Source organism: Chlamydotis macqueenii, chromosome 7 (genome assembly GCF_036417535.1).
Source record: "Chlamydotis macqueenii isolate bChlMac1 chromosome 7, bChlMac1.mat, whole genome shotgun sequence".
In the NCBI taxonomy this organism is placed as follows: Eukaryota; Metazoa; Chordata; class Aves; order Otidiformes; family Otididae; genus Chlamydotis; species Chlamydotis macqueenii.
The window spans coordinates 22,725,600-22,753,474 of NC_141562.1; the positions used below are offsets into that span (position 1 = coordinate 22,725,600).

Sequence of the window (27,875 nt, forward strand, 5' to 3'; positions counted from 1 at the left end):
TATATCTAGTTGGCATACGTGCTGAAAGACAAATAGATACATGGACTACCCCTTTGAAGAAAGATCAACATAAACCTGCAAGCAAGATATAGAAAAAGGAACAATTAGCTAAGAATAGTGCTTTAAAGTAAATTAAGGCTGCCTTCCAATGTCTCTCCTCACTCCCTTCATAATCCTATTCAGCAAATTCTCAGGTAAGCAGCACGAAGAAAACAGCTGGTCAAATGCTACTGTCAATGATTGGAAATTCACTGTTACTGGGAGTTGCATTTGCAACCAAATTTGTATGTTTTATTGTTAAATATCTACATCTTAAAATAAATGGTGCCAGTTTACAATAAGCTGTGGTCGACAACATCCTATCCAAGCCAACACATCACAGCTGTAGGTTAAGAGGAAGATAAGAACAGTGGGGGTCAAAGCAAACAAAAACAAACAAACAAAAAACCCCAAACAAAACTCAGCAGTGAGACTAGCTTTCATATACCAGAGGCAGTGGAATAAAGCTACTGTCTATTATGAAACAATGGAAGGAACCATCCTTTTCTGACAGCACAAGACTTATGACATAACTGCTCATGTTTTAGCTAAATTAATTCTGGTAATAGAAGATGAAAGTCATGTAAGCTTGTTTTACTCTGAGGGAGGTGCTTATATATTTCTTTTCCGGGTATCCGTGATTTATTTGAAGTATCCCAGTCAAAAGACAGCTATCCACTTCATAGAAACAGGAATCAGACTAAAAAGCAGGTACAAAACCAGAACACTTATTTACAGTCAATGAAAAAATAAAATAGTAGCTGGTAATGTTGACAAAGCATTTTTCTGCATTCCTTTCTGCTGTTTTAAATCTACTGAGAAACAGAAAAGGATCTCTTAACGTTACAAGATAAAAGTCTATTTAACATACAGCACCATAATCTGCAGGTTTGGTGTTTTTTTTTGTTTTTTTTTTTTTTTTTTTTTTTTAAAAAAAAAGTCTGTTACTACATTGCTAGCTACAGCATATAAAAATGAGATAAAGGCAGGACATCTGGCAGGTCAATCTTTTGATTTGATTCAACCTTGCATCAATGTATCACTATATACAGAGATTGAGAATAACCAAAGAAAGTTATGGCTCAGTAGACAATTAGACAGAAGTATTTCAGAACAAAGATCTGCAGTGGATCTCTCTAGTGGATCTCTCTTAGTTCAGTGATCTTAAAGGAGGTTTAGATTTGGGAAGAATCTGTTCCGTCATATCCTCTATTTTGTTCTTCTCCACTGTAGCTGCAGATCTGTTCTCTTTATCCTTTTTGTGACTTCTTTTGTGCTGGGATTTAAAGAAAATGCCCAATGTTAAGAGAATACAAAGAAATTAAAGACTACTTGCTCATGTACAATGCAGTATATAGTGTTTTGAGAAAAAAATAGAACTCCTGAAAGAGGTTCCTAATATTTCATTTGCTAAAGAAGTTTATTTTAGACATCTGGAAGTTCAGCAGCTACTTTTAAGGGACCCATAACAAGTAAATACACCATGGTCCACAAGCCAAACCCAAGCGTAATATACCAGAGGTTTACATTGATGCATTGATAGAGCATGAGGGTCAAAAGGAAGAAAGTTAAAAAAAAACAAAACAAAAAAAGAATAATCAGTGAAGAATCAAGAATGCTAATATTTGTCTGGCCTCTAGGAAAACACTCCACATCTAATTTCAGCTTTTCAATTAATTTCAAATTTTCAATTAAAACACACATGTTTATATCTAGTAAATTGTGACTTTTCATGCAGGATTATTTGCTGAGGATTTTTCTGCCGTCTGTCCAGCTTGTCAGAAAATTGCATTGTTTAATTTACCGTTAACCATTATCAGAATCTGCTGCTATTTTAGCTCAAGTTTAACAAAGCATATGCTACAGGATTTAAAGAAGTTGTGAGTCTACACTAAATTATAGTAGGTGACTTTAGACCACAGCACTATTATGGAACAATAAGTTTTCCTTCACTCTTAAATACGCATCTGTTTGGAATATCTATGGAATTTACCTGGAAAAAGGGAATGCCACCATTTGCATGGCAGCATATATTTGTATCCACTAACGATATGTCACTAGCGAGGGTTTCACTGGATTCTTGCAACCCTTCCTCTTCTTCCAACAGGTCCTAAAACACAAGTTTTCAGAAAAGTGTACTTAATGTCTGAATTTACTAGGTGAACATACTAAGCGTGATCAGACCTATAAATAACACGGTACCTCCGTTCTTTAAGAACAAAAATGAAAGTCTCTAAGTTATTAATGTCTTCTCTTATTTTTTCGAAGATATTTTGTCAAAAGCTCAGCACACATGACTCCAAGTACCTTGTAAAACACAAAGGCTGCAACAGCTCTGTGATTCTAGTCATCTCTCTACAATGGCATGAAAAAACTCCTAGAGATGCAAAATCTTCATTGAAGAGTCTCATTTGGTATTCATACACATACCTGATCTGCATTATCCTCCACCTCCTTTGTCACACTGTTCAGCATAGCATCAAGAAGCTTTGGTTGCTTTTGCCTTAATTGTTCCAGTAGAAGTTCCCGAGGCTCTGTTCTTACAAGTGTGACTGGATAGAAGTAGTCTCTTCTCTGTGGAGTTGTCCCTTTAATGAAGATTGTACACTAATGAAAGGCACTATTAAACACTTTCAGCGTTTGCTTTAATCCTCAATTTTCCATTAAGTCAATATAGAAATCACGCTTTGTTCAGTCATCATTCTCTGCATGTATCTTAAAAAAAAAAGGTGTTAAGGCTGCTAGTTATATTATGTCCTCATTCACCTTCACTTACAAATTTTGCAACTCAAATTGCTTTAAGACCATTCTGTTCCAGAACTACTTTAAATACCTGTTGGAATATCCACTTTAAGATCCTCTTGCAGGAAACCATCAACCTGAGTCAGTCCATGCTGTGCTTCCTCATTAAGTGCCAGCTTCTGCTCCAGAAGTATCTTTTGATCAACCTTTATCTGATCAAGAAGGCCATTTAGTATCTTCTCCTCAGCAGCCTTTTGTCTACCAATATGGTCAGCAATTTCAGCTACCGCTTTATCACAGTTTTCTTCATTTTTCTGAAAACAAAACAAAAGAAACCTCAACTAAAAAACACTGTAGTTAACAGGAAAGGTAAGGTTAAGGCCTCTTTTCTAAGATGTGGTGCATGATTAGTGACATGACCTGAAACGAAACAACTGAGAGACCTCAAATTGAGAAGTTTCAGTGCCAGTTTTACACTCTCATTTCAAGAACTATCTTCAGAAGAGAGTCAGTTTCTTAGAAAGTATGACCATTTTAGAAAGCTACTCATAAGAATAAAAGATGATGCCATCTGGTTCACATCAGACTCCTCATGCTTCTATGTACAAGCCGGCACAGAATTAGGGACCCAACTGAAAGTGAAAATCCTACAAGCACTAGAAGTTTTATGCATTTGCAGGGGAAAAAAAAAAAAAAAGGAAACCATGTATTTTTAGCAATTCCCATTGGAATGAAACTCCTGAAGCGTTCAGTAGGCATAACAGATACAGGTATCCTGAGACTGCAAATGCTTTTAACAGTTAAGTTTTTCTTTCTGAAAGCTAGAAAAATGTTGGATTTGCCTATTTCATTATCTGTTAGAACAATAAACCAAGGATGGGAAGTGAAATTTCCAATGTAAATTAAAAAAAATTAGAGAAAGAAATTGTCGGATAAGAGGCCAGAACTAGATTCCTAGAAGGAATGCTTTCTCCCATAATGTTAATCCATCATGCCAATAAAGCCATTTGCATCCTCCAGAATATAGTCTGTATTTTATCATTGTGCGAATCTCCCAGGGACATTACCGGTAGATAAAGCTTTAGAATTAGAGATATACACTACCAAAAAGAAGTAACAAGCCCAAATTACGAATGGAAGTTAGCCACATGGAATTAATCAAGACACTATTTTGTACCTTAAGGTCAAAGTCTTCCTCTTAAATTAAGCTTTTGATTTCATATAATTGCATCGATTTAAGCTGAGTAACATGAGTCTGCTGTGATAAAAAAGCCACAATTTTGTTCTGGATATAAGTGAGAACTTGTTTCCCCTACAAATTCTACTGTAAACATTTGACTAAGAATGTTGTATTAGACTATGAATTACTATAGGTACCTTTTGTAAACACTGAAGTTGCTGTTTCTCATCACTGAAGGACAGTAGCTGCTGATTGGTAACATCAACTATCTGAGCAGCTGCAAATTGACGCCATTTATCAGTATCCTGAGACACATTTTTAAGATCACCAAGAAACTGTTGGCAGTGGTCAGTGGATTTGTCCAGCATAGTCTTGTTTTCAGCATTTATGATCCTGAGTTCTTGAGAGAAATTATCCAGAGTTGCAGTAAACTTACTGTGATTGGAAGTTGTACTGCTAACTAGGTCTGTAGTTGTCCTGCAACAACATATTCATAACAGTTCAGAGATTTTTGAAAGGTGGATTTTAACACATTCTACATTTAGAAATACTTCAGGTGAGAACCAGTGAAGTAGTGCAGGTCTATGAAACCAATTACAACATTGTTGCTCTATTTAGAAAATGTACAAATTGCAGCACTCAGAGCAGTAGGTTTGTTAACTCCCCTCCCCCCCCCAAAAAAAAACAAAACTCCAACCCACAAACTAAAAAGCCAACAACTTTAGCAAGACCTTAGTTATTTGGTCTGCAACTGAATGAAGCATGCTGCAATAGATACACTATTATACACCAAGCTAAGCCTTCATGGTATGAAGAGTTCTGAAGTCCAGCCATACTGAGGGCTGTTCATCAGCAAATTGCTCCCAAAAACCATGGTCTCTTATCTGCGATACGCTCAAGAGACAAGCTTGAGGAAAAACCTTGTAGAACTACCTTTGACTCTGGAGAAAGGTGAACTATGAAATACATTCTGTGGCAGAACTCAGTTCTAACATACAGGTCTTGTCCAGAACACTTTAATAGGAATATAAATATGAAGAGCATCTAATTTTGCAGTCCTCTTCATACATATAATTTTATCTTGCATCAGTATACATCAAAAGTAATCTGATCCTTACAGCTGAACATTTTCTTGCACAGCAGTGATAGCGGTCTTCAAGCTTCCATTTTTTGCAAGTACATTAGTTAAATTCTTCTGAGTCTCCTGAGCAAATAGGTCAAGTTGATTTTGCAGTGAGGACATCAGTTCAGCTGCACTCTGTTAAGAAAAATGCCATTCATTTAACTGTTATTCTGCACTTTTTAATATTCTTAAAGGGTACTTGAATGACTTTATTAAAGAGGCAGCAAATAAAAGAGCTTTGTCATTGTAAAGCTGAAGGCACAATTTTTGTCTAGAGAAGATACATACACTTTGCTTTTGGAAATATATACTGGATGTGCTCAGAGCATGGGGAATTTTTTTAGTTATCTTCCTACAAAAGCTTCTTAAAGCAGCCCAACAGAGACAGAAAATAATTGGGATCATTAAGTTACTGTTTAAATCGAAGCAAGCAATCACACTTGGTGTTAGGATTTCTTCTTACTCTAAGGATACCTTTGTATGTGCCAACCTCGTCATTTCCACTTCTTCTTTTAAATTCTCACAGTCATTCCGAAGCTGAGCAAAAACATTATCTGTTTCTTCCCGTAATCTTTTCAGAGTGAGAGAAAGATCTCCAAAGAAGGTATCAATTTCCTTTTTATGATCCTCCATCTTTGAAAAAAGTTTTACTTTAAGTTAGATATTTGTCTTTAGGTAAGAACTAGATACTTTTCCTTAGCATAATTTATAAAGAAACAAAACTCAACCCCGAGGAAAATGTTAAAGGCACTAATGAAGTACTGTGTATAAAAGGTGGAAAATAACACTTAGAGCAATCTGAAGTTTGGTGTGGGCTTTTCCAAACACAACATTTAGCATGTGAGGTAGACAAAATAGGAAGACATAGATAAGGTACTTGAACTAAAAATTGAAGCAAAGGATTTTTTTTTTTTTTTTTTTTTATACAAGTGCAGTGTTGTCTGCACTTATGATTATTGTTAACAAGATACAGCATCACAGTCCCCAGGAATAAAAGTGATTTCAGAAAAAGTTTGTTATGATAGCAGGAGAAATTGGGAGTGATAAGCTTGCCTAAGTTGGTTACTTCAGATTTCTTAAATACAGGAGAGACTATATTAAGGATATTATCAAATATTTGCTACATATAGCTTTAAGCACTCCCATTTTACCATTCTTCCATGTCATTTAGGTGAGCAGTTGTGCCAATATAGGTAACAAGCAAATACACCACACTCAAAAGTGGAAAAGAAGTCAAAGAAAGAGCTGAAAGGTAGAATTCATGAGACAGAACAAAGGAGAAAGTGCCAGATCAGAAATGGAAACACACTGACACACCGCAGAAAAACCACCCAAGGGTTATCTGTAAATTAAATAAAACAGAAGAGCACAAGGTAAGAGACAAGTTATGTGCATTACCTTGTCAGCCACAGCAGAGTATTTCTTCATGTTACTCTGAAACTGACAGTTTAGCCCCAAGACAAATTCTACCATTGGTGTCAAGCTATTTAATGCTCTTCCTAATCCAGATGTATGTTCCTCCTAGGAACAGTGGTTAAAAAAAAAAAAAAAAAAAGTAGTAGTAAAACATGATATGGCTGTTCCTTCATCTGCATTTGTAAGAAGCTATCCACTATACATATTCATGTACTCTGCTATTATAGTATTTGCTATACAGTACATTATAACTTATGGTGGTGTCATGGGAAGGGAAGCAGGGAGGGACATAATCACTGCCAAATGCTGAAGCGGAGACAGGTAGAAAGCATCGGAAAAAAACCTATACAATATTTCATAGAATTACAGGTTAGTTTGGGTTGGAAGGGACCTTAAAGAACTCTGTTTAATGGAGAACAGTTTCATATATTTGAGTATGTAAATTTACTAACAATTAATCTCAGCAGCTCAGTTTTACATTCAAGTGACAGATTCTCATGTTGTGTTATTTTTTCAGACACGTGAGAGACTTCAGTAGACACCAATTCTTTAACCAAGGCAAAAGACGCTGATACAACTGATGCAAGAATATTAGCTGCTGAAGAACTGGTAGACAGAAGGTCACCTACGAAAGAAATCAAGAAGAGTTGAGTTAGTTTTTTTAGATGTTCCACTGTAAGGTAGGAACTCTTTGTTGCTCATCACCTTATTGTCTCTTACAGCACAGGAAGGCTGTCGATCACCCAGATACATTATTACAAATGCAAGAAAGCCTCTTTCACTTACTAAAACAGATCCATTTTAGGAAACAATCTTTAATCCTACTGTTGCAAAAATTCAGGATGACATATTGATAAAGGTATTACACTTACCTACAAAATTTGTGTAAGATGTCAAAATCTGTTGCTGCTTCAAACTGTTTTCACTAACTGAATCTTGTATTTTGTTGAATAAAACATTCATTTGTCCTGCAAATTTATTTTGGACGATAGCATTGTGTTGATCAACAGCCTTCTTGCGGTCCAGTTTTGCATGGAGACCAGATACATCTTTTGTGGTTTCTTCAACTGTACTAAGTAACTACAATTTTTTTAAAGTTATTTTAGTCAATCTTTAAACAAGAAATCAAGCATATATTATAAGGAAAAGCAACTGTAGTTCTGAGTTAAAGGAGAAGTTACCTCCCTATAAAAACAGGTATTTCCCTTTACATCACCAAATTACAACTGTTCTTAATCCTGGTGTTACATAATTTATAAAGTCTTAGAACACAGGAAAAACTTACCTACTAGAGACCATTTGTTCTGACTTTGAAATTAAAGCATTAAGAAAGGATGTCCTCAGTATTTAAGGAATTAAGGTATAATTTATCACAGAACACTAACTGAAAAAAAAATTCCTGACCACTTTTCAACTTTTTCCTGAAAGATCTGACAGTAAATACATTCTTTAATAGTACTCAAGCAAGAGGTTTCCAGTACTAGTTCTGTGATAAATAATTTAGAATTCAAATGTATAGTGGATTCTTGATTTTGTAGTTAGCGCAAATAATTTCCGTACGCATTTCTCTGACAGAAACACTCCACAACCCACATGCAAAAAAAATATGCATTCCCTCCCAATCTTACAGGAATCTGAGTAGAAAGAAATGTTCACGTTGACTAAAGATACAAGTCTCATAACTTTGCAGTTTAAGTAGCAGGAGACTCTCTCCCCCACATCAAGTCTGTTTCGATAATTATGTTGAATCTACAAACATACCAAAGCCATACTGTAAAACATAAACATGGCAAGGCCACAGTTTCCATTATTCACTTAGTGAGTGTAAATTACTGTATGCACCCCTGTAGAGCTTTTTGCTATTTCGCTACCCCAGTTATATATATACCTTCGGTCTTTTGTGGGGCCAGCCATATGCTTCTAGTACAGAAAACTGCTTATTCTGCAAGCCACTGCATGAGAATAGATACTGCAAAGCACTGAACTCTCTGGCCTGAAGGAAAAGTAGGTCCAGATCAACCAGCATGTTTAGCAGTCAACTGTCAATATTACCACAGAGAAAATCCTGCAGTCTAAAGTAGTTTTTCATCATAATATAGTTTATACAGAGTGCTAATCTTACTTTTCTATCTTAAATTCAGGTTTTGTCAAACTCACATAACGCTTTAGCAATAACCTCCTTGAACAGCCCCCGAAACTCCTAAACATGGGAAGCTACTGTTACAATTAGGCACAAGAACTGCAACAACCTTGCTAGCAGCACCATGAAGTTTTTGTTCAGTGTTTTCCAAAACTGAAACCACATATTCTTCTTCAGCCAGATGAACCTTGGTTTCTTGCAGATCTTTTTGTGTTTCTTCCAGTTCTTTCTCCTTGATTTGCAGATCTGTTTTACACTGTTCAAGCTCATTTTTACTAACCGTGAATAGTTCAGTGATCTAAAGTGGAAGACAAATATCAATAGCACAACACTGCTTTTTATAAGTTCAACAGTCCTGCTTCACATGTCTCAAATTATGCCATAATACCAGAAGGCAAGTTGTCATCTACCAGTATAGTTCCAGCTGTAAGGCTCACAGGTCAAACAGACTATAGAAACTTAGACTGTAGATTTGTATAGTCTCTGTATTCACTGAAAATATCACAAGCCACCACCATTTGCACTGTAACAATTCCTTGCTTCCTCAAACCACAAGACCAAACAATTGTTACAGCACAAAAAAAAAAAAATCCCACTAAATAAACCTAAGCAGATAAGAATTGAGTCAGTAAAGCTGATTACAGAGTAGTTACATATTCCAGCAAATTACTATCTGCATTTCTTTAAAAGAGGAAGATCCCATTTCTGTGCAACTTGTTTATGGGAGCTCATCACATTCTCCTCATTCTTTGCTCCTAAGCAGATACCTGTCAACTGAGATGATACCATTTTACAAGCATATTTTTGCTGAAGACTCAGCAAAGCAAATTTAAGGTAAAGTGGTAGAAATTAAAACAGCTTTAAAAAGTAAATATTACATTTAACTTCATAGACAACATTTCAGCTTCCTAACTTCAAGGATTAGAAAGCTTCCACTCTTGTCTAATTAGGGAGCTTTAAGAACAAAAACTTCTCAGATTGTTCTTTGCTCAAACTTTTTCCTCCTTCCCCAAAGATTTCTTTTGGTTTTGGCAGATTTAAGCCACAGTTGAGAAACATAACTTACTCTTTTCGCTTCTTCCTCCATGATGCTGATTTTGTCAATATACTCTGCAATTTGTTCTTCCTGAACTGTCAGTTTTCCATTAAGGGCTCTCAAGCACAGATTAAATCAAAGAAATAAATTAGTCATGTAAGAGCTGATTTCAAGATTATCTACTGGTTTTTATACTACATAAACAGCAATTAAAAAATAAGTATTGATAACTTCTGTATGAAAAGCAGGTAATTTTAACTTAATGCAGAAGATATTTAAGACAATTGTCCATTGTAAACTTTCTGTGTAAACTAGTCCTCTTACAAAGTGAAGTAAACTATATCAAGTTTGCTCTCTTATATGAGCTTCCACTGAAAGAAATGCTGCATGATGCAAATCTGCATCCCTGCTATGCTTATGGTAAGTTCCACTATTAAATAAAATCCTCAGTGCAAACCTACTCTTTAAGCTTCTATCTGTGTAATAGTTGATTTCTAAAGAACAAGTTGACTACTCATTTAAATTCTCTTGACTATCTTCAATTTTCTGCTGTGAAAATAGATCCGAAAGCATTTCTGTGTAAGAATAGGTACCAGTATCTGAGATCTGTTAGTCATTTTATAGAAGTTTTGAAGACATACTCATAATTTTCAAGGGAAATATAGACTCCATTTTTTTCTCGTGCAGCAGCAAGATCTCGCTTCAGACGCTCAATCTCTTCAGTATATTCCTGCATAAAGAAACAATCACACGTAAATATAAAAATTTCTACTTTGCTTTCAAGATTTAGCTTAACCCATACTTCACAAAGATAGTGCTCTATTGAAGTTTTGCATAAGCACAGGAGCAAAGTGCTTAACTTCTGTTTCAAATAAGGTCACTATAGCACCATTTAAATTCATACTATTGGATATGTGTAAAGCATTGAAAACTCCCATTTGAATCATACTTGGTTGCATATAACAGCTTACAATGGGAATCGCAGCTTCTTTAGCAGCAGCCAGCTACTTTATACTGGCTCTTCATTCACACTCACTGACAAGTTCACTTTAATTCAGGGACTGTCTAGGCAATGAAGCTGCTAATACAGCAAGACCAGAAAAAATATCCAGTGTCATTCAGTGGCTCTCCACTAACTCGTAAACAGGTAATCCATACACAGAGCCATAGCTACTAGCAATAGCCCTCTCTACCCAGCTTTAGTCTTAGCAACAGTTTCAGTATCTGCAAAGTGACTAATGCTGGTCAAGTAGAGCAGCTTAGTTTGAAAGCATCAGTGCAGTGATTAAAATCACCTCAGAATTTACACTTACATCTTCTCCACAACTTCCTAATTCCTGCACAGCAAAACTTGTGTTAACAGAATGAAATCTAACCCGTAACTTAATTTGTGAAGACACATGTCTAGATTACCTTGATAAGAGCTTTTTTTGTTAGCTTCTGATTAACTTCAGGTTTGTTCATTATGTTCTTTGCTCTATGGGCATATTCCAGTGTACTCAATGTTTCCTGTGATAGACAGATGTAACACTAGGTCAAGCTGAGGAGTTAACTCTTATTTTTGAATCATTAGCAAAATATGTCTATTTTAGGAATAGATTTTTCAGACTTAAATTTACCTCGAGATTTATAGATGCAGGGGAAACTGTAGCAATTATTGATGTTTTTGTTCGTCCTCCAAGAGAGTCTTGAAGGATTCTTGTGAGTTTAGATTCCCTGTATGGAATATGTGGGGCTCTTTCTACCAGAGCAGTAATAACTCTTCCTAGCGTCAGTAGAGACTGGTTGATATTTCCAGCTTCACGGGCTCTTTTGTCAACTGCCCCAGATCGACCAATGTTTTCACTTCCTGCAAGATCAACCTGAAAGACAAGAGGAAGGATATGCTTGTCTCAAACCACCCTGAAGAATGCTTGCCCCGTAGTATTGCAGAGCACACACACATGGATTAGCTTATGAGTTGTTCAGGAGACACTGGGGTGACAAACGGGACTGACGTTTCGCAGAACGACAAATACAGTTCATATCCCTTTATGAAAAACAATGCTTTTTCCCCTTATTGGAAAAAATCCACCTTAGATTCACAAGAGAACGAGGTCAGATTATTCTAGCTCATTACTTTATGAATATAGTCAATTACATTTAGTTCAAATACTTACCAAGTTTAGCTTCCCAATTTTAACAAGTTCTTCTCCATCTACTGTAGTTTCCTTCATATGGATGGTAATTGAAAACACAGAGTGGGAGCGGCTATAAAAGAATTGTTTCAGACAGACATTTCATTAAAGCCAAATGATGTCCTTGCTACAGGACACTGCTGCAAGTTAGGTATCTGTACTCTTTTTAGGGAATACATTTGGCCCAATAATTGGGACTTGCATATTTTCAATACACAAAGTTATTCTACTAAGTATATTTTAGTGCGTATACATATGAATATGGCACTTAAAACCAGTGATGAAGCAACTGTATGATGTTTGCCTCATTCAATCCTGGTGAATTTATCTTATTTTAAGCAAAACCAAGAAAAACACTTCAGTTTTGTTTACATTTGGGTATTCTCAACTCACAGGTATGTCAAGAAAACTGGCTTGTAGATTTTTTTTTTAGTCAGTATACCAAGAACAGTTTTACAGAATGTGAGATTAAAAAATTTAGTTTTCTTTATTCAGGCTAAGAAAAAAAATCAGCAAATAGGTGAATCCAATATTAAAGATTTAGAAGTTCAATTCAGTTTTCATTCCAAATAATAGTACAGTTTAAGATTATTTTAGTTTGAGCTTATGCCTTTAGTAAGTTTTTACAATAGGAAGCTGACATATATAGAAAACCATAGATGTCAAATTACACCATGCATAAAACAACAGTTCAGGCAGAATGAATTCTCTAAATTCTCTGTGATTTCAGATTAAATTATTTCTGTGTTCTAATTTACAGTAGCCAAATGCCCATTCCCTTGCACCAGTAGACAGATATACTTAGTACATCTTTAATTTAAAATATGACATGGGCAGGGTATACCATGCTTATTGCAACACAAGATCACTACTTGTTCACAGTGACATAGATGTCACATCTGCAGTTCAAGAATGAGGAATCAGTAATAAACAATTATATTTCTTTAAAGGTTTGTTTACTAAATTCTGACTATATGCTGCAATCATATGAAGTAGCCTGCATTGCCATACAAAAAACCCCCTCAATCTTATCCCAAACTTCCACAATCCAGTTTGCAAGTTTTCAGAAGCAGGGGTTTGAAAGGAGGGTCTTGTGTTGACGTGTAAAAACCAGATCTTAGCAGTATTTTGAAATTCCAACTTCAGTAACAAATCCTAATATACCATCTTCTACTGCTGGTGAGGAAAGGAAAGGATACCTGAGGCTCTTACACTAAGTTTTTATTCAGTAAACAGGATTGCAAAAAACCCAAACAGCTGGAACAAAGACAACCCACCTCTGTAACAGATATATCAGCTAAACATCTTCCAAACTTGAAAAAACTGCAGCCTTGTTTTTGAAGATGTACAATATCTACTACAGAGAATATTTATCTAATCTAGCATATACAATGTATTTCAGTTACACATCTGTCAGACTTCTGTCTTCCATAGGCACAGAAAACTTTGAAAAAGTTAAGAAGTTAACTTTGAGTTATAATTAAATTTAAATATTCTAGATGCCAGATTAAAAATATTCTGCTACTTTTATCTCAGCTAGAGTTAGGTGGAATGCCAGGGCTACTGTTGCAACTAAACACTGTGTATTAATGAGGGATATATTCATAACAAAGCATGCAAACTCTAAACAAGAAGGGAAGCTTATGTAAAAAAAAAAGTCACACAGAGAGAAACAGCTTGTCCATTTCTAAGATGAGAAGCATTCAGATTTTATAATGCCCCTTCATATACCTATTAGAATCACCCCTAGAATGTGATAAGAAAGAAGCTCTAACTATGGTTTTCTTAGCCACATTCAACAATCTGAACTGTGATAAACAATCCCAAGATAATGCCAAGTTTGTACTGGCTTCAACATCTTTTACATCTTCTGTAAGATCTTGCTTAATAAAACAAGAACAAAACAAAGTTTCTGAAATTGGGAAGATTTGTACCTGGAATATGCATTCATGTAAGTAGCTGCAGTCGTTCTTTTTGCTGCACCCCTTTCCAGGATCTGGTAGACTTCATTTTTGTTGTGTACAGTTATTTCTTCCAAGCCTTTAATAATTACACCCCTCTGTGAGAAAATAATGTATGCTTGTTATACATCTCACAACAATCCTGAAACCCTTAAGATAATAAATGTTGGAAGACAGTATTAACCTTGTTTCGAGGGTCATCAAACATCTGCAGTCTTTCTCCAACATCAGGAGTAGGATTCAGAAGATCAAAAAGCTCCTCATTATAGATTTCCAGAAGAGAGACTTTCACTGAAAATTCGGTACCATTCTCTGTGAGTTTTTCAAATATTTGATGCAATGTACGAGGTATTATACCTGCTAGTGGATCCTACAAATTAAAGTGAAGTATTTAATGCATAAGTGTACTGAAAGAGATTTGGGGGTGGAATTTCAGCTAGTCTGATTTTATATAAGCAAGAATACTTTGGACAAATATAATCTTCCGTATACAGATTGCTAGGACTTGTATGCATGCATTAAAGACGTAAAGTTTCGATTTTCATAGAAATGAATGAGACCATTTGTTAATTTACAAACACTTAAGGAAAGTCAGCTTCAGGATTTGAAAGACATCACCTTCAAGTTTTCTTTAGCCTTCTGCAATTTATAACTTTGAACTATAATACAGACAAGAAAAATCGCAGGAGTGAAAATATACCTCTTCCCAAGTATATTCGTCATTGGGCGACCGCTCCCCTTCCATTGTGAAGGTCTTACCAGTACCAGTTTGGCCATAACTATTAGAATAAAAAAATTAAAATGTAAACAAGAAGCTAAAATTAAAATAAAATTTCATAATAATAAATATTGGTTTACTTACGCAAACACTGTACAGTTGTAGCCCATAATAACTTCATCCAAAATGGGACACACAACACTCCGGTATACATCAATCTGCTTTGCTTGAGCTCCAAAAACCTATTGAGGCAAAGACAATGCATCCTGTTTATCCACACAGTAATGTATAGCACCACACAGTACAGTAATCAGACCATATTACAGAAGTGTGCTAGCTTGTTTCTAGAAGTCCCCAACTTGACAAGCAGTTACCATATCAAATGTGTAAGTCTTCCTTGATGTCTTATCTGTCACTCCTCCAGTGCGGACACTAACTTCCTTTCTTGCTTGATCACAGTCTACAACAGCATAGGAGCTTGCTTTGCGTTCTGAGGCATTAAAAGGCCTAAAAAGACAGGAGTTAAGAATATTGGATCAATACCGTTGCTAACAAGAACATACACTGACAAAGCAGTAATATCACTCAGTTTAAGGATCCAGAATAGTATAATTGGGTAAAAGAAACAAAGCTTTTAAACTTAATTTGTTTAATAGCTATTTAAGGACAAATTGCTGCAATCTTGCAGTTTCCAGACCTTCCTTCTCCTTCCATCCTTTGTGGGACAATTCAAGTATCTATAGCTTTTAGTTTGTTCATGTATGTATTTTTCAACAATTCCACAAACACTTTTAAGATCATTTAGATGCATGCACAGCTAACTTGCATTAGAAAAGGTTGTTCAGTCGCAGGGGATGGAAGATTAAACATATCAAATGGTTGTATAAATAAGAGCCTTCAAAAAAGGAAAAACTTGTACATGAAAGTTAAGGCAATTGTGAATCAAACTAATTAACTTTTAAAATTTCCTTTTTTATTTTTCATTTACACAAGCAATGAAGCCTACGTCTCACACTGATGACACAACACTCTAAAGCACCAGAAATATTAATAGACCCTACTAACAGCAGATCAGTAGAGAGTAATATCAGAACCTTTAGAATGCTGATGCATTTGAACAGTTTGTCAATTGTGACTAGAATTTAATAAGACAGACAAAACATCAGATTTTTGGGGAAAACAGTCCACACACTTGGTGCACACAATTTTCCTTGAAGTCGCATTTGCAACTATTTATCTCAAAAAGCACGGAAATGACCATGGGCTGAAACCTAAAAGCATGAAATGCTATTTAATTACTCATTTTGTACTGCTACTGCAGTGAATGTCTATGCTACCTGCATAGTTGACCTGAATTGTGAACTTAAAAATAGGACCTCTATAACCTTAGTAATCTTTTAAAATATTTTGACAGTAGAGGCACTTCAGATGCTGTATCTTTAAATTATAATTTAAAAAAACCCAAACAAACACAAGAAAAAAACCGCAAGTGCATAGCATCTCAAGTTTCCCAACACTCGCGGCTAACATTTCTTCCTCAACGTAGCACTGAGGCTGAAGTGTTAGATTCTAAATAGACCACTAGACAATTTGGTGCAAGGCTGACTGATGACAGCAGATGATCACTAAAATCTTTTTCACAGGAGCAAGTTACAACTTCGGTTTTGTGACTTTTATAATAGTAAGAGGCTAAACAATGAATATATTCTACTCTCTAATGATGTAACAGTGAACAAGTCAAATGCAGGAGCCTTATGGTAGGACAGCCCACAACTGTGACATTAGAGGAACAATTCTGCTAGGCTGGAGCATACATGCAGATCATCACCATGTGCCAACTAGACAAGCAGCAGCCTGGTATGAGATGGTGACATCTGATCACAGGTTCATTCCCTCAGGTATGAAGCACATTAACAATATTAACGCATGCATTTTGAGTTTCCAAATTCACGCTTTACCAAAGCACAGTGAATGTGTTGTGTTAAAAGGTTTTTCACAAGCTCAGACATATCAGGTTTTAGAAGCCAAATTAAGACAATTGCATCTACCTATCTGAAAAATAAGTAGAACTTGACTGGTGTAGAAGAAAAAAGGAAAGGTGGAAGGAACATTTACCAGCTCAAACACACTGAAGCTCTACTAAAAGAGGAAAAGCTGTACAAGAGGCAAGAAGAGTAGGGGCAAGCTACAAAGTCTTTCAGAGTTAGAGACTAAATCTCGATACAGAACTTAGTCTATAAGTCGCAACAAAAGTGAAACACTACATCATGGACCATCCTGATGCTACTGTCATATTAAGTATTACATTTAATTGAAATTTACACTTGGCAAGGCTATTCAAGAACAATTGAGACTAATCATATTAAAAAGAAAATTATTGCTCTTGACAGTGTTTCAAACTCAATTGTTTCAAAAAGGTCATTCTATTGCAATAGCCTTGATTTACATTAGCACTTTCATCAATCCCCTAACGTTTGTTTGAGCAGCTTTTTAAGCGTGTTGCAAAAATAAGAGAAAAATCGCTTTTAATTTTTATTTTCATTGTGCATCTGTAAAAGCAGAAGTTCCAAACATGAAAATGTAATGATTGCATAAGACATTAACACCACCACTACGTAAGCTAACATTTGCAGTTCTGAATTAAAAAAAAAGCCTTTCAAAGGCATTTTGAACACTATTCTTAATCCATTGGCAGTATTACAGTTTTAACAGGGAACACTTTAAGAACAGTCAAGATCCAGTATCAGTGAGCAGTCTTTAAAGTCACCTCAAAATTAGAAAGGGAATCTAATTTTATGGTACATGAAATTTCTCATATCATACAAAAAACCTAAATTCATCTCATCAACCAAGGTAGTTGGTCATTATTAGTTAATAATGTGACCCTCATAGCTTTTTGTCTGAATTCAGAGAGTCTGCATCACCGAAGTTATACAAAAGATTGACAAGTGGGTGTAGCAAAGATTTAGCTGCTAAATCGTAGTGGCTTCCCACAGAAGTTCATAGAAGATAGAAATTCAGTTTTGGGTTGTTTTTTTTTTTTTGTCTTCAGTATCAGTCATGCTAACTCTTATCCAGCTCTTCTTAACCTTCCTACATAGTTTCACACTGGGCGTGCACTGAAGCGCAAGTCAGGAAATTGCAGCTTCTGCCTTGTTAAGCTGTAGCAGGTTACTCGTGGCAGCGTTAATCTTGCGGCGGTGCCGATCCTCGCTGCCGGCTACACGGGCCACGCACACAGTCCGTGCCTCGGGCAGGCGCTTTAAAGCGCAGTAACCAGCGCCGTTCGGCCGTAACGGCGGGCTCCTTAACACCGATCTACGGGCAGAGCCATCACGCAGCCCCCCCTCCCCGGCGCAGCAGCTCGGGAGAGCCGCGGGCACAGCGCCCCGTCGGCCCCCATCACACGGCGGCGGCCCGGGCCCGCCGGGCTCCCCGAGGGACGGCGCAGCAAACGTTTCAGACCCAAGTCCCAGAGGGACCTAGGAGGAGAGCCCTCACCGGGCTCCCGCGGGCCGGAGGCGGCGGAGGCAGGGGGAAGGCCGCCGCGCCCACCTACCTGCACCGCACCACCACCTGGATGTTCTTGCCCTTCTCCTCCTTCTTAGTGCCACTGCCGCCCTGGAAGCTGAGGGAAGCCATGGCGGGCCTCGGCGTGAAATCTGCCGCGGCAGGGGGAAAGGCGAAGAGCTGACCGCGTCGCTCCGGAGCGCCTGGGGCTCGGGCCAACCGCTCGCCTCAGCCGCTGCCACCGCGCTCCGGCCGGGGACGCGCGCTACTCTGCCGCCGACTTTAAACCACGCACCGCTCCCCCGCTCAGCCAATCAGCGGCAGCCCGCGGGGCACCATGGGACTGATTTTCAAATTCTGGTGGTGACGCGACGGCAGGGCGGAAGCGGCGGCGCCCCGCCCCACGCGCACTGCATGCTGGGGGCTGTAGTGCCCGGCCGCTGGCTACCACGTGACCGTCGCAGCGGAGCAGGCAGCACGAAGAGGCGAATGAGACCAGAGGGGTTGCGCGGGAGGGCGGATCCCGTGGTCGGGCGTATTTGCGTGACGTCGTCTGACCTGGTCCCCTGTACCGCTGTGACGTTTCACCTGACGTCAAACTCGAACCTGCCGTGCAGCTATTTTTGGCCATCACTACCGTGCTTGCTGACGAGGGGGCGGCGGGGAAAGCTCGGGCCTCCTTTGCCGCTGCCGCTGAACATTCAGTGTTTGAGAGCAGCCACATTTCTCACCTCGGCTTTCTTCAAGATTCACGTCATCCTTGTACTCCTTCATCACAGGCCAAGGCCTCTGGCCGTTCCTCTATCCCCACTGGCTCGCCAGTTTTCTTTAAACATAATGTTTAAAATTAGAAAATATGGCCAATGCCAGGTGGGCTGGAAGTATTACTTTGCCTGTTTTTTAAAAAAAATAATATCACATTTCTTTCTACAGGGCGGGGCACCCCGCTGTCCCCTCGGGTGGTGGTGCCCTGCTGCCGCTTGCCAGGCGCTCGCAGCAGGACTGCCAGGCCAGACGGTTTTTGTCCCCCAGCCGTGCGCTCCACGGGCCCTGCCTGCGGAGCTCTGCTCTCGCCGCTCTGTGCGGTGCGCGTGCCTCAACTCGGGCTGGCCTCCAGCGCCGTTCATCACCACCACTCTGAATTCTACACCTAACTTTCAATGTGTTTACAGGCCTGCTCAATTAGTGGGAAAATCACGTCAGAATGAAAATAGTTAAAGAATCAGGTCAAAGCACTGCGGGTGCACCACATCCACCCTTTTATTTTGAAACTAGATCACGTGAACCACTCACCAAATACCAATTTGCAGTTTTGTTTATGTCACCCCGGCTTCCCTGTGAGAGCCTCCTTTGAGAGGGCATTAAAAGCTTTGCTAGGTGGAGATCTGTGACAGGGTAACAGGTCTTGCGGGCTGAGGGGAAGAAGCAGATGGCAGAGGAGTTTTAAGTGGCCTGACATGCTTTGTTCTCAACAAATCCACACCGGCTCCTACAAACTGTCATACCGTCATCTGCCTGTTACGGGCTATAGAGTTTTGCTGCTGTTGTTCTAAGGCCATCCTAGTTGTTGAAATCTGGATTACCCATCTATAATTTTGTAGGTTCCTCTCCCTTTTTTTTTCTTTTTTAAGTTGGCTGCTTTGAAACTTACACTTCCCCCATGTTAGTTAAATAAAAGTTAGTATAAAGTTAATAACAAATTAATCCTAATTTGTAGGGCTTGCAGTAATTTTTCTGACAGTGACATGAAGCAGTATCACATTATGCTCCTTTACCATTTATCTCTAAAGTTAAAACAATGTCAGAGCAAATCAATCTTATACAAGGCATTAAGAACAGGATCTGAGAAATACACACATTATTTTTATAGAAAAGGACACGAGTTGCTGGATTCCTAGTCTGCTGTGAGCAGAAATTGATTCAGAAAACATTAACATTCAACAAGCGTTGGCCATTCGAAATAGAGACTGATGATGAGACAGGACGAGCTATGAAATCTTTACAGTGATTAACAACAATTTTCAGTTCCAGCCTTTCTGAGCAACTATTTTCTGTTGGCTTCATGTAAGACTTTACTGCTTGCACGCCACTGAAAACAATACAATCTTAAAGTATATATAGCATACAAATATATCACATGAAAACTACTTTGCAAGGACAGACATTTGAAAATTAGTAACTACCAGATGAATTACTGCCCTTCAACATCAATTTTTAACCTTTTGGCCTCAAACCTAGAAATAAGGCAACAATTCTGCAGAAAAAGCTTGTAACAAGACACTTACAATTTATATGCATAGACAACTCAGGAATCTGTATTTTCTATGAGTCTTAGAGCTTAGCTTTCCCACCAAAATGAGTTTGGTGGGTTGGTATTACTAAGACATGCTATTTTTTTTCCTCTAATGAAACACTGAAAATCACAGTAATACATTTCGTATCAGTTAAGCGAAGATTTAACCAAGTGGAAAAATTAATGTAAGACAAAAGCTACATCCACTGCAAACATATCGAGACCATCCTTATTCTTACTTGCTTTTTGTATTCCATATATGCTAAGAGCAAAAATAATTTGTACAGACGATTGTGTAGGAGCTGCTGCTATACTCAAAAGTCAAATGCAGATACGCGAACATACTGAATCTTTACCTTTTGCTCTGTACTCCTTCATACAGATCACATAAAAGAAGGCAGCACTGGAACACAAGGAGTCTTTTCTTCCCATGTCTGCCTGTTTGTTCTTCTCTAGTATGAAAGCGTAACTTGCATTAGTCAGAATTTTGCTCAAGATATAAATATGTCTCCCACAAACACAGAAGAAAATAAGCGATCATTCAAACTTGCATTTAAACAAGAGGAATCCAGTTAATTATTGGGAGTTCAATCTGGCTGATAGCTATCTTTGCCGTAGCTGTGGCAAGTGGAAAACATGTATTTCTGGCAATCAAGTTAGCTTAAAAAATACATACAGTTTAATATAGCTGCAGCTCTGTTTTACAAAGTCAATTTATAGCATAGGTTGTACTTTTTCTTAGACTGGGTAGAACCTAAGGATACTAATACACCGTAAACACAAACTGAGTAAGAGGGAGCTAGCATTCCACATGCAATAAAAATAAATACAAGGAAAAAAGCAACAAGAACACTTAGGATACTCTTAGCAGCGGTTGGGAGAATGACCTTTAAGAAGGCACGTACATCACCTGTGACAAATAACTTTTATTTTTTTTTGGAGAGACAAATAACATTACAGAAAATTAAATTATATTATAATACACACAACTACTGATGTAACAACTTCAGCAGAGATTACTAATCCTCACTTATTGATCAAAAAGGACAATTTTTCACTAAAGCTTGCCATCAAGAAATCATCGTACTATAGTGATATTCACAGACAATGCATGTCTCAGAAAAACCCCACAGTGTTTTCCTAGGATTTGTATCAGATGACCTGGGTAATTATAGGTATGGAGGCTTGACAAATAGTAAAACTGTTGACATGAAACATGATTAGCTAAGAATCAAGAAAGGTTATAATAATGGAGAGATATAATTAATACAGATTATAAGTTTGAGTGAGACTTCTTAAAGGCTTAGTAACACCTGTTTTGATTACCAACAGGCTACACAGTGTATGAGCTGTATTGAACACGTGGAGAGTTTAATATTGTTTAATAATATCAGGGACATAGGAAAAATTTACTGATTAATTGCATATTCACGTTAAAGGGGAGATGACCTGCACCTCAGATAAACATAAAGCCATTTCTAGCCTTTGAACAGCCTGTTCAGTTGGGCAGTAATAGTCTAAACCCTGTGTTGTGCACATACAGAAAGTTAAACAATAAGGACGTGCACATGCACTGTACTGGTATATTCTCAGCTGAGGACAGGGTTCTCCTTCAGTCAAAGTAGCAGAATAATTATTTCACTCTTAAAAATGAAAGATATGATGCAATAAAATAACTACTTTATTGTTAAAAATTAAGGAGTCAATGTATACATAACATGATTAAAAACAAAATTGGTTTCAACTAACCAGGGAAAATACACAGAATATAGGATCTCTTTTTTCTGCATGTGTGCCAGACCACTGTCCAATACAGACACAGATGGTAGCACTTTTACATATTTTTATAGTTAAGTCACCATAATAAAAAAACTACCACCACATGTAGGCGGGTGTATGCATTTGTGTAATCAGCTCAGAGTAAAGCTAATAATTTTCCATACACTTACCTATTTTCAGTAAAGGCATGCAGCTGGATTACATCATTGACATAAAAAGAAAAGGAACAATGAACGGGAAAACTGGAAACATCTAGACCTGACAGGACCCACTGAAATCAACAGGAAACGTCTCCTTGGTTTCTCATTATCTTTTGACTTGAATATTTTAAAATTTAATTCAGTCAGTATTTTTATACTGAGAGCAGTCAACAGAGAATCTTTTTTCATATATGCCTTGTTATGAAATTGCCACTATTTATTTTGGAGTGGAAATAACAATCATAAGCTATGTATTTTTCAGCCTGAGGCCAGTTTGCTACAAAGCCCTTTTATATACAATTACAATTTGAATTTAACCCAGAATTTTAACTAGGTAGAAAAATATGCTTCCATTAGAAGCATATCAAGATCATGCTTAGAGTTTTACACTTGCTGCCTCTTAGCTTTCAAGAATATAAAATAGGTTTTATTCTAAATTATTTGCAACCTGCCTACTTTGAGGACCACTTTCCCTGCACTGTAAAGTTATGTCACATGTCCTGAAGAGAGATCTCCACACCTGCTACTCTGTAAGGCTTCTTCATGGGAATTTTTCAGTAATTTCCACACTTACTCTAAATAATATTTAAGTTCATTTGATCTTTTGGACAACACCCATTTTTCCAGTAGGGCAGATGAAGAAGGCAGGACTGTAAGCACCAGTTGACCACGACCAATTAAAGTTTCATGGGGAAGAAATCTTAGTTGCTGGACTACACTGAGAAAGGAACTTCCCTGGAAGTCCTCTTTACTTTAGCTGATGGTGTCATATTAAAAATATCTTTAAAACATGGAAAAGATATCCAAAATAGTGGATGGGTATAATTTTGGCTAGGATAATCTGAAACAGAAAGAGGTTAGATTGTAAGAGCACAATCTGCTCACAATAAACGTCAGTGCCATTGAATAGCCACTGAATAAGCTTACAGTGGATAAAATAGGTGTAAAGTACAGTAGGTGTGTGCTCTATTGCACACCTCTGCTGCAATAGTTACGTTAGATGCACGAGGAAGTGTGATCTTTCACCACCACAGCTACAGAAGCAGAAGCACTTGCTCTAGATGCAGCTATTAGCAGACCACGACAGTTTTGGTGGTGCAGTTTATTTTGCTTTCCCAGGATTGTCTCCTTGTATATCCTAGGCAAGATCTATAGGGAAAGGCACGATTTATCAGAGCAGCTAAACACATCAGGCCAGCATTAGCTAAACATAGACATTCGTCAACATTAGGCTAGCAAACTCTCTGTCAGGACCTGAAAAAAAAGAACAAACTGCCTGAAACTCTGTATACTTCTGTAGCTTTCACCCTTACATGGTAACTCATACTGTTATACGACATAAAATGATCAAGCAATATAATTTTAGAACAATATGATTTTTGAAAATGGCAGAAATATTAGGCAGTTTTTGCTATCTGTGTAGCTGCAGTCACATAGGCTAGACTGCATATGTAATCTATTAATCCTTAGAGAGAACTGGTAGTTTTAGGATTGTCAGGAAAATTTATTATTCTGTTTGTTAACGTTAGCCTAGCATATCTGTGGTAATTAAGAGGGATGGTAGAACAAAGACAGGTCTTGAGGATGGAGTGTAAAACAGGTCCTGAGTCAATAATTTGGAAATAAAGATGATCAAGGAACACCGTGACCTGTTCTCAGGACAACAGATAGAGATTTTTAAGGAAAGCTCAACGAGTGGATTTGAGGAGGAGGTGCTCTTGATGACCCCTGCAACCACCAGATGACCCTCGACTCAAAAAACTGAGCATGTGCAAGCGGGTGGGGAATATGATAATAATTTCTAGGAAAACTAATGACTATGTATCAATATTCTGGGAATTGTTGATAATTATGTATGAAATTACTGAATATATACTGTCTGGATTTTTAGACCAGCATGCATGCTAGGTGGAAGAATCCTCCGTGCATCCGGTGCCACAATAAAGAATGCCTGCTTCTTAATGCTACATTGATATTAAAAGAGTTTGATTCCCAATTTTGTTAACAATAAAACATGCCTACAACTTGTGTTAACAATAAAGGCAGAAGCATTTCTACTATACATACAATTTAAGAGACTGACTCCAATTTACAGCCTCTAAATCCCCCAGTTACTTTAGAGAGGGAGGAGATAGATCATCAAGAGGCATTCATCTGGCAGTGCGCTTTCTGCCAGCCACAACGGTATTACTCTCTCTGTTGCACTGTCAACAGCAACACGGCGGAAGTTAAGATTTAAGATTTCATCATTTATTCTGTCCTTTTTCTTTTCGGCCTGGTCCTGACTTTTACATACACTAGGAAATGGAAAAAAACAGACTGTCTCAAACTAGAATCCCATGAGGACAAAGATATTCTTCATTTTCACAGGAGTTAACATACTGTGTTAAAATTAGGCTCCCACACAGTTCTAAATCCAACCAGTTAATTTAGATGAAAACTTCCAACTGCCTTGCTCCAACCAGGATTAGTTAACTTGAGAGACAGTTCTGTGTCTAAACTGAGGCCAGAAGTGTGGGTGTACTGGAAGCAGACACGAATGTTTTAAACTGGGTATCTCAGGTACTGGTAGCGTCTCTATAGCAGCACAGACCTCAGTGGAAACCAGCAGCTGCATGTCTCCCCAAATTCCCTAATAGATTTTGTTGACCATATGGAGTAGCGCACTGCTAACAGCTAATTTGACCAAAGCTGACGAGTTTAAAGTTACTTCTGATACATCTCCAGTCCCATCTTTGGGTGCTGAAATAACCTTAGCTAACTTGTCAGGTCACATCTTTCTAGCTTTTTAGGACAGAAAGAGGGTGTGAACTTCCAGCTGTGAGATACTACCTGTAATAAAAGGCAAGCAGTGGGGAAGTGTGAGATGGTATCTGCCTGGGCTAAAATTAGGCACTAAATGTAGCATTTTTCTTTCTTTCTTTTTTTTTTTTTTTAAAGTTTTGGGAAATAAGACATAGGAAACTAGATACATCTGAAGAAAGCACATTACTAGAACTGCAAACAGTGGGTTTTTTTCGGGTGGGTTTTTTTGGCCTAGGAAGGAATTAAAGCAGCGAGCCACAACCGCGACTTCACCACAGGGAAATCTAGGAAAAGAAAAAAAAAAATCCTTAGAAAACCAAATACATGGAGCTATAACAGAAGTTCAGCTCTATGCAGCATTTACACCTCGTAAACCCATCCTGCAAGGAGAGTCCTGCCCCCGAGGCCGCAGACCTCTCGTGGCAGGCGAGTGGCGGCGGGCAGCCCCCCGAGGGGGAGCTCCGCAGGGTGAATTCTCTCCCCAGGGGAAGATTTTGACACCCGCTGCACCGGGAGCTCTGCAATCTCTGCCACTCAGAACGGCACCGCACCCACTGTACTCAAATTACGAGGCGCCTAATTACCTTTTGTCTTGGCTCTCGCCGGCAGGGACGCGGAGCCCGGCCACCAGGAAGCGGGCGGGCCGCTCCCTCCGCGCCGGGCCGCAAGACGGTCCCTTCGCGGGCGCAACCCAGCCCAGCAGCGGCGGGGCCGCCCCGGTGCCCTTCCCGCCGCAGCCCCGTCCGCCTCCGCCGGGCGCGGCTCCCCGGCCCCCCCGCCGCGACAAGTGTCGCCCCGGCTCCCCGCCCAGCCACCCACCCCCTCCGCCGCCTCCGCCTCCTCCCAGAGGCCCCCTGCCCCCTCCCCAGCCGCAGCCCCCGCCCTCCCGGCAGCAGAGGCAGCCTCCCGCACCCGCAGGTACCGGCCTCGCTAGGCCCGGCGCGGTGGCCGCGGCCCCGCCGGGCGAGGAGGGCGGACGGAACCCCGAGGGCGCCGGGGAGGGATTGGCCAGGCGGCAAGGGGAGGCGGGCGGAGAAGATGGCGCCGAGGAGCGGCGCGTGTTGAGGCGAGCGGAGCCGGGCCGGGGAGGGCGGCAGCGGCGGGGAGAGGCCGGGCGCTGGCAGTGGGGCCGGGATATGCGGCAGTGGCTTCTTCCTGTGCTGAGGCGGGCTCTGCTGGGCTTAGCGCGCCCCTGGGCCGCCCCGGCCTCCCGGTTTTTCCCTCAGTGCCGGCGGCACAGCTTTCTCGGGTAAGGGTGCGTGTGCGGCGGGAGCCGGGACAGGCCCCTGGGTCCCGGCACTGTGTGATGGGGCCGTGAGGTCGGAGATCCGCTCCTGTCCCCCGCTGTGTTGTGTAAGAGGCGGCGGCGCGGCCGGGGCGGGGGCACCTTGTACGGCCAGGGGAGCGCCCGCCCTGCCCCGAGTGCAGCTTCACCCCCGCGTCCGTGGGGAGCCCGGGGCAGCTCGGGCAGCGGCCGCGGAAACAGGGGGCTGGCGGCGAGGACCTCTCGGGGAAGAGGTGGGGGAGCTGGAGGTGGCGGACCCGTGTGTGCCGGGGAGGCCTCCGCAGTGCCGTGTCCTGCCCGGGAGAGCCCGGTGCGCCGCGGGGTGCCGCGCTCGTGTGTCTCCAGCTGCAGCTCCGTTGAGAAGGCAGGCTTGGTCGTCAGCCGTACGGCTATGGCGCGGCTTTAGTTGCCCAGTGGGATTGCTTTGTTGGGTGTTTTTCCCCCTCCCCTCAAGAAAAACCCCGAAATTTTCATGTTGCTAACTTGCCGTGTCTTCCCAAGCCATAAACATTTTAAAAAGTTTAGATTCTTTTAAAAAAGAAACTGCTGTCAGAGTTATCCAGAGTTGATGGGAGCGGCTTCTTCAGTTTGTGGTGAGCTGTCTAGTACGGGCGTTGTGTGGGTCTTGTTTTCGTGTGTGTGTGTTACCGGTTCCAGTGGAGACAGTAAGTAACTCCGGTCGAGGGAGGAGCGGGCGGGAGGCTTGGCACGGCTCGCTTCAGGGGCAAATCAAACTGCGTAACAGCTCGGCAAAGTTTTTCCAGAAAGGGAGCTGGGTAAGGAGAAGAGACTAAGTTGTTTTCTTTCTTTCTTTGACACTGTATCTGTTATCTTAACAGCAAAACCTGTATTTAACACTGCGAACGTAAGAGACGTCAAAAGTAGCATCTTTCAGGGGGGGAAAAGTGAGTTGTGATGACTCATGCTGTCAACGCTCATGTGTCAAAATTCAGATGCGCTGTTATTATTTATAATTGCTATGTATGCTTCAGTATTGCAAAGGTAATCCACAGTGTGTATTTGGAGCCAGTGCTTTTCTCAGCACTGTCGTTTCTCCTGCTAGATTACTGCTCTTTAAGCATGTGCATATATGCACTGTTTGGGCTTAACTTTATATATGTGAGTAGGCCTGTTGTGTTTTCATACTGCCTACAACCATGATTTAATCATCTGTGAATTAGGATTTACATAAATAATAATGAAATGAAGGCAGGCGTAGTGCTTTCACATGTTTTTTTAAGATGGCAAACATGTAAAAATTACAAATTCAATTACATGTTCCTTGTTTCCATTTCTGAATTTTGTTCATACTTTTTTCAGCTTTAACTTTTTCTTTTCATATAATTTTTAACCTTCATCTGCAGATCAAGTGGCAAGATCATTTCTCAGTTAGAACTTCTTACCTCTTCCTTTTCAACTTCATGTACAGCATTGAAATTGTCTATTTTACTTGGGAAGTCCCTATAAGGGT

General features: G+C 39.6%; 2 protein-coding genes and 1 pseudogene across 10 annotated transcripts in view; 1 reads left to right on the top strand and 2 right to left on the bottom strand.

Moving 5' to 3' along the window:
* Window positions 1-254: 254 nt before the first annotated feature.
* On the bottom strand, window positions 255-25,814 carry KIF11 (kinesin family member 11). Of its 4 annotated transcripts, XM_086751831.1 has the most exons (23): window positions 25,704-25,814; window positions 22,285-25,403; window positions 14,907-15,039; window positions 14,677-14,774; window positions 14,515-14,593; window positions 13,999-14,184; window positions 13,788-13,912; window positions 11,836-11,926; window positions 11,296-11,538; window positions 11,090-11,185; window positions 10,318-10,406; window positions 9,707-9,794; window positions 8,750-8,938; window positions 7,373-7,580; window positions 6,953-7,125; window positions 6,483-6,605; window positions 5,559-5,717; window positions 5,080-5,219; window positions 4,159-4,438; window positions 2,873-3,095; window positions 2,470-2,627; window positions 2,033-2,149; window positions 255-1,315 (listed from the first exon to the last, which is right to left on the bottom strand). In XM_086751831.1, exons 3-23 carry the CDS (start codon window positions 14,907-14,909, stop codon window positions 1,190-1,192), a joined length of 2,994 nt encoding a protein of 997 aa, XP_086607957.1. In that variant the 5' UTR covers window positions 14,910-15,039; window positions 22,285-25,403; window positions 25,704-25,814; the 3' UTR covers window positions 255-1,189. The 4 variants fall into 4 exon arrangements, with proteins under 4 accessions (XP_086607957.1, XP_086607956.1, XP_086607955.1 ...); XM_086751830.1 differs by lacking the exon at window positions 25,704-25,814 and having other exon boundaries at window positions 22,285-25,690; XM_086751829.1 differs by lacking the exons at window positions 22,285-25,403; window positions 25,704-25,814 and adding an exon at window positions 18,092-18,250.
* Window positions 25,700-27,827, bottom strand: LOC147600097 (uncharacterized; annotated as a pseudogene).
* Window positions 25,990-27,875, top strand: part of IDE (insulin degrading enzyme) — a 68,276-nt gene continuing 66,390 nt past the window's right edge. For 2 of the 6 annotated variants that reach the window (XM_086751834.1, XM_086751836.1), the window contains exon 1: window positions 26,761-26,997. The gene's annotated coding sequence lies outside the window, so the exon portion shown is untranslated. Of the gene's footprint in view, window positions 26,038-26,242; window positions 26,369-26,760; window positions 26,998-27,100; window positions 27,181-27,875 lie in introns of those variants that run through there. The other 4 variants (XM_086751835.1, XM_086751838.1, XM_086751839.1 and 1 more) reach the window with 4 other exon arrangements.

Excerpts from the sequence above, each read along its gene's own strand:
- KIF11 (XM_086751829.1), bottom strand. The coding sequence starts at position 18,174 with ATGGCTTCCCTCAGCTTCCAGGGCGGCAGTGGCACTAAGAAGGAGGAG. Across the intron at positions 11,539-11,835 it reads AAATTGGGAAGCTAAACTTG|GTTGATCTTGCAGGAAGTGA; the intron begins GTAAGTATTTGA and ends CTTGTCTTTCAG. Across the intron at positions 2,150-2,469 it reads TGGAGGATAATGCAGATCAG|GACCTGTTGGAAGAAGAGGA; the intron begins GTATGTGTATGA and ends CTTGTGTTTTAG.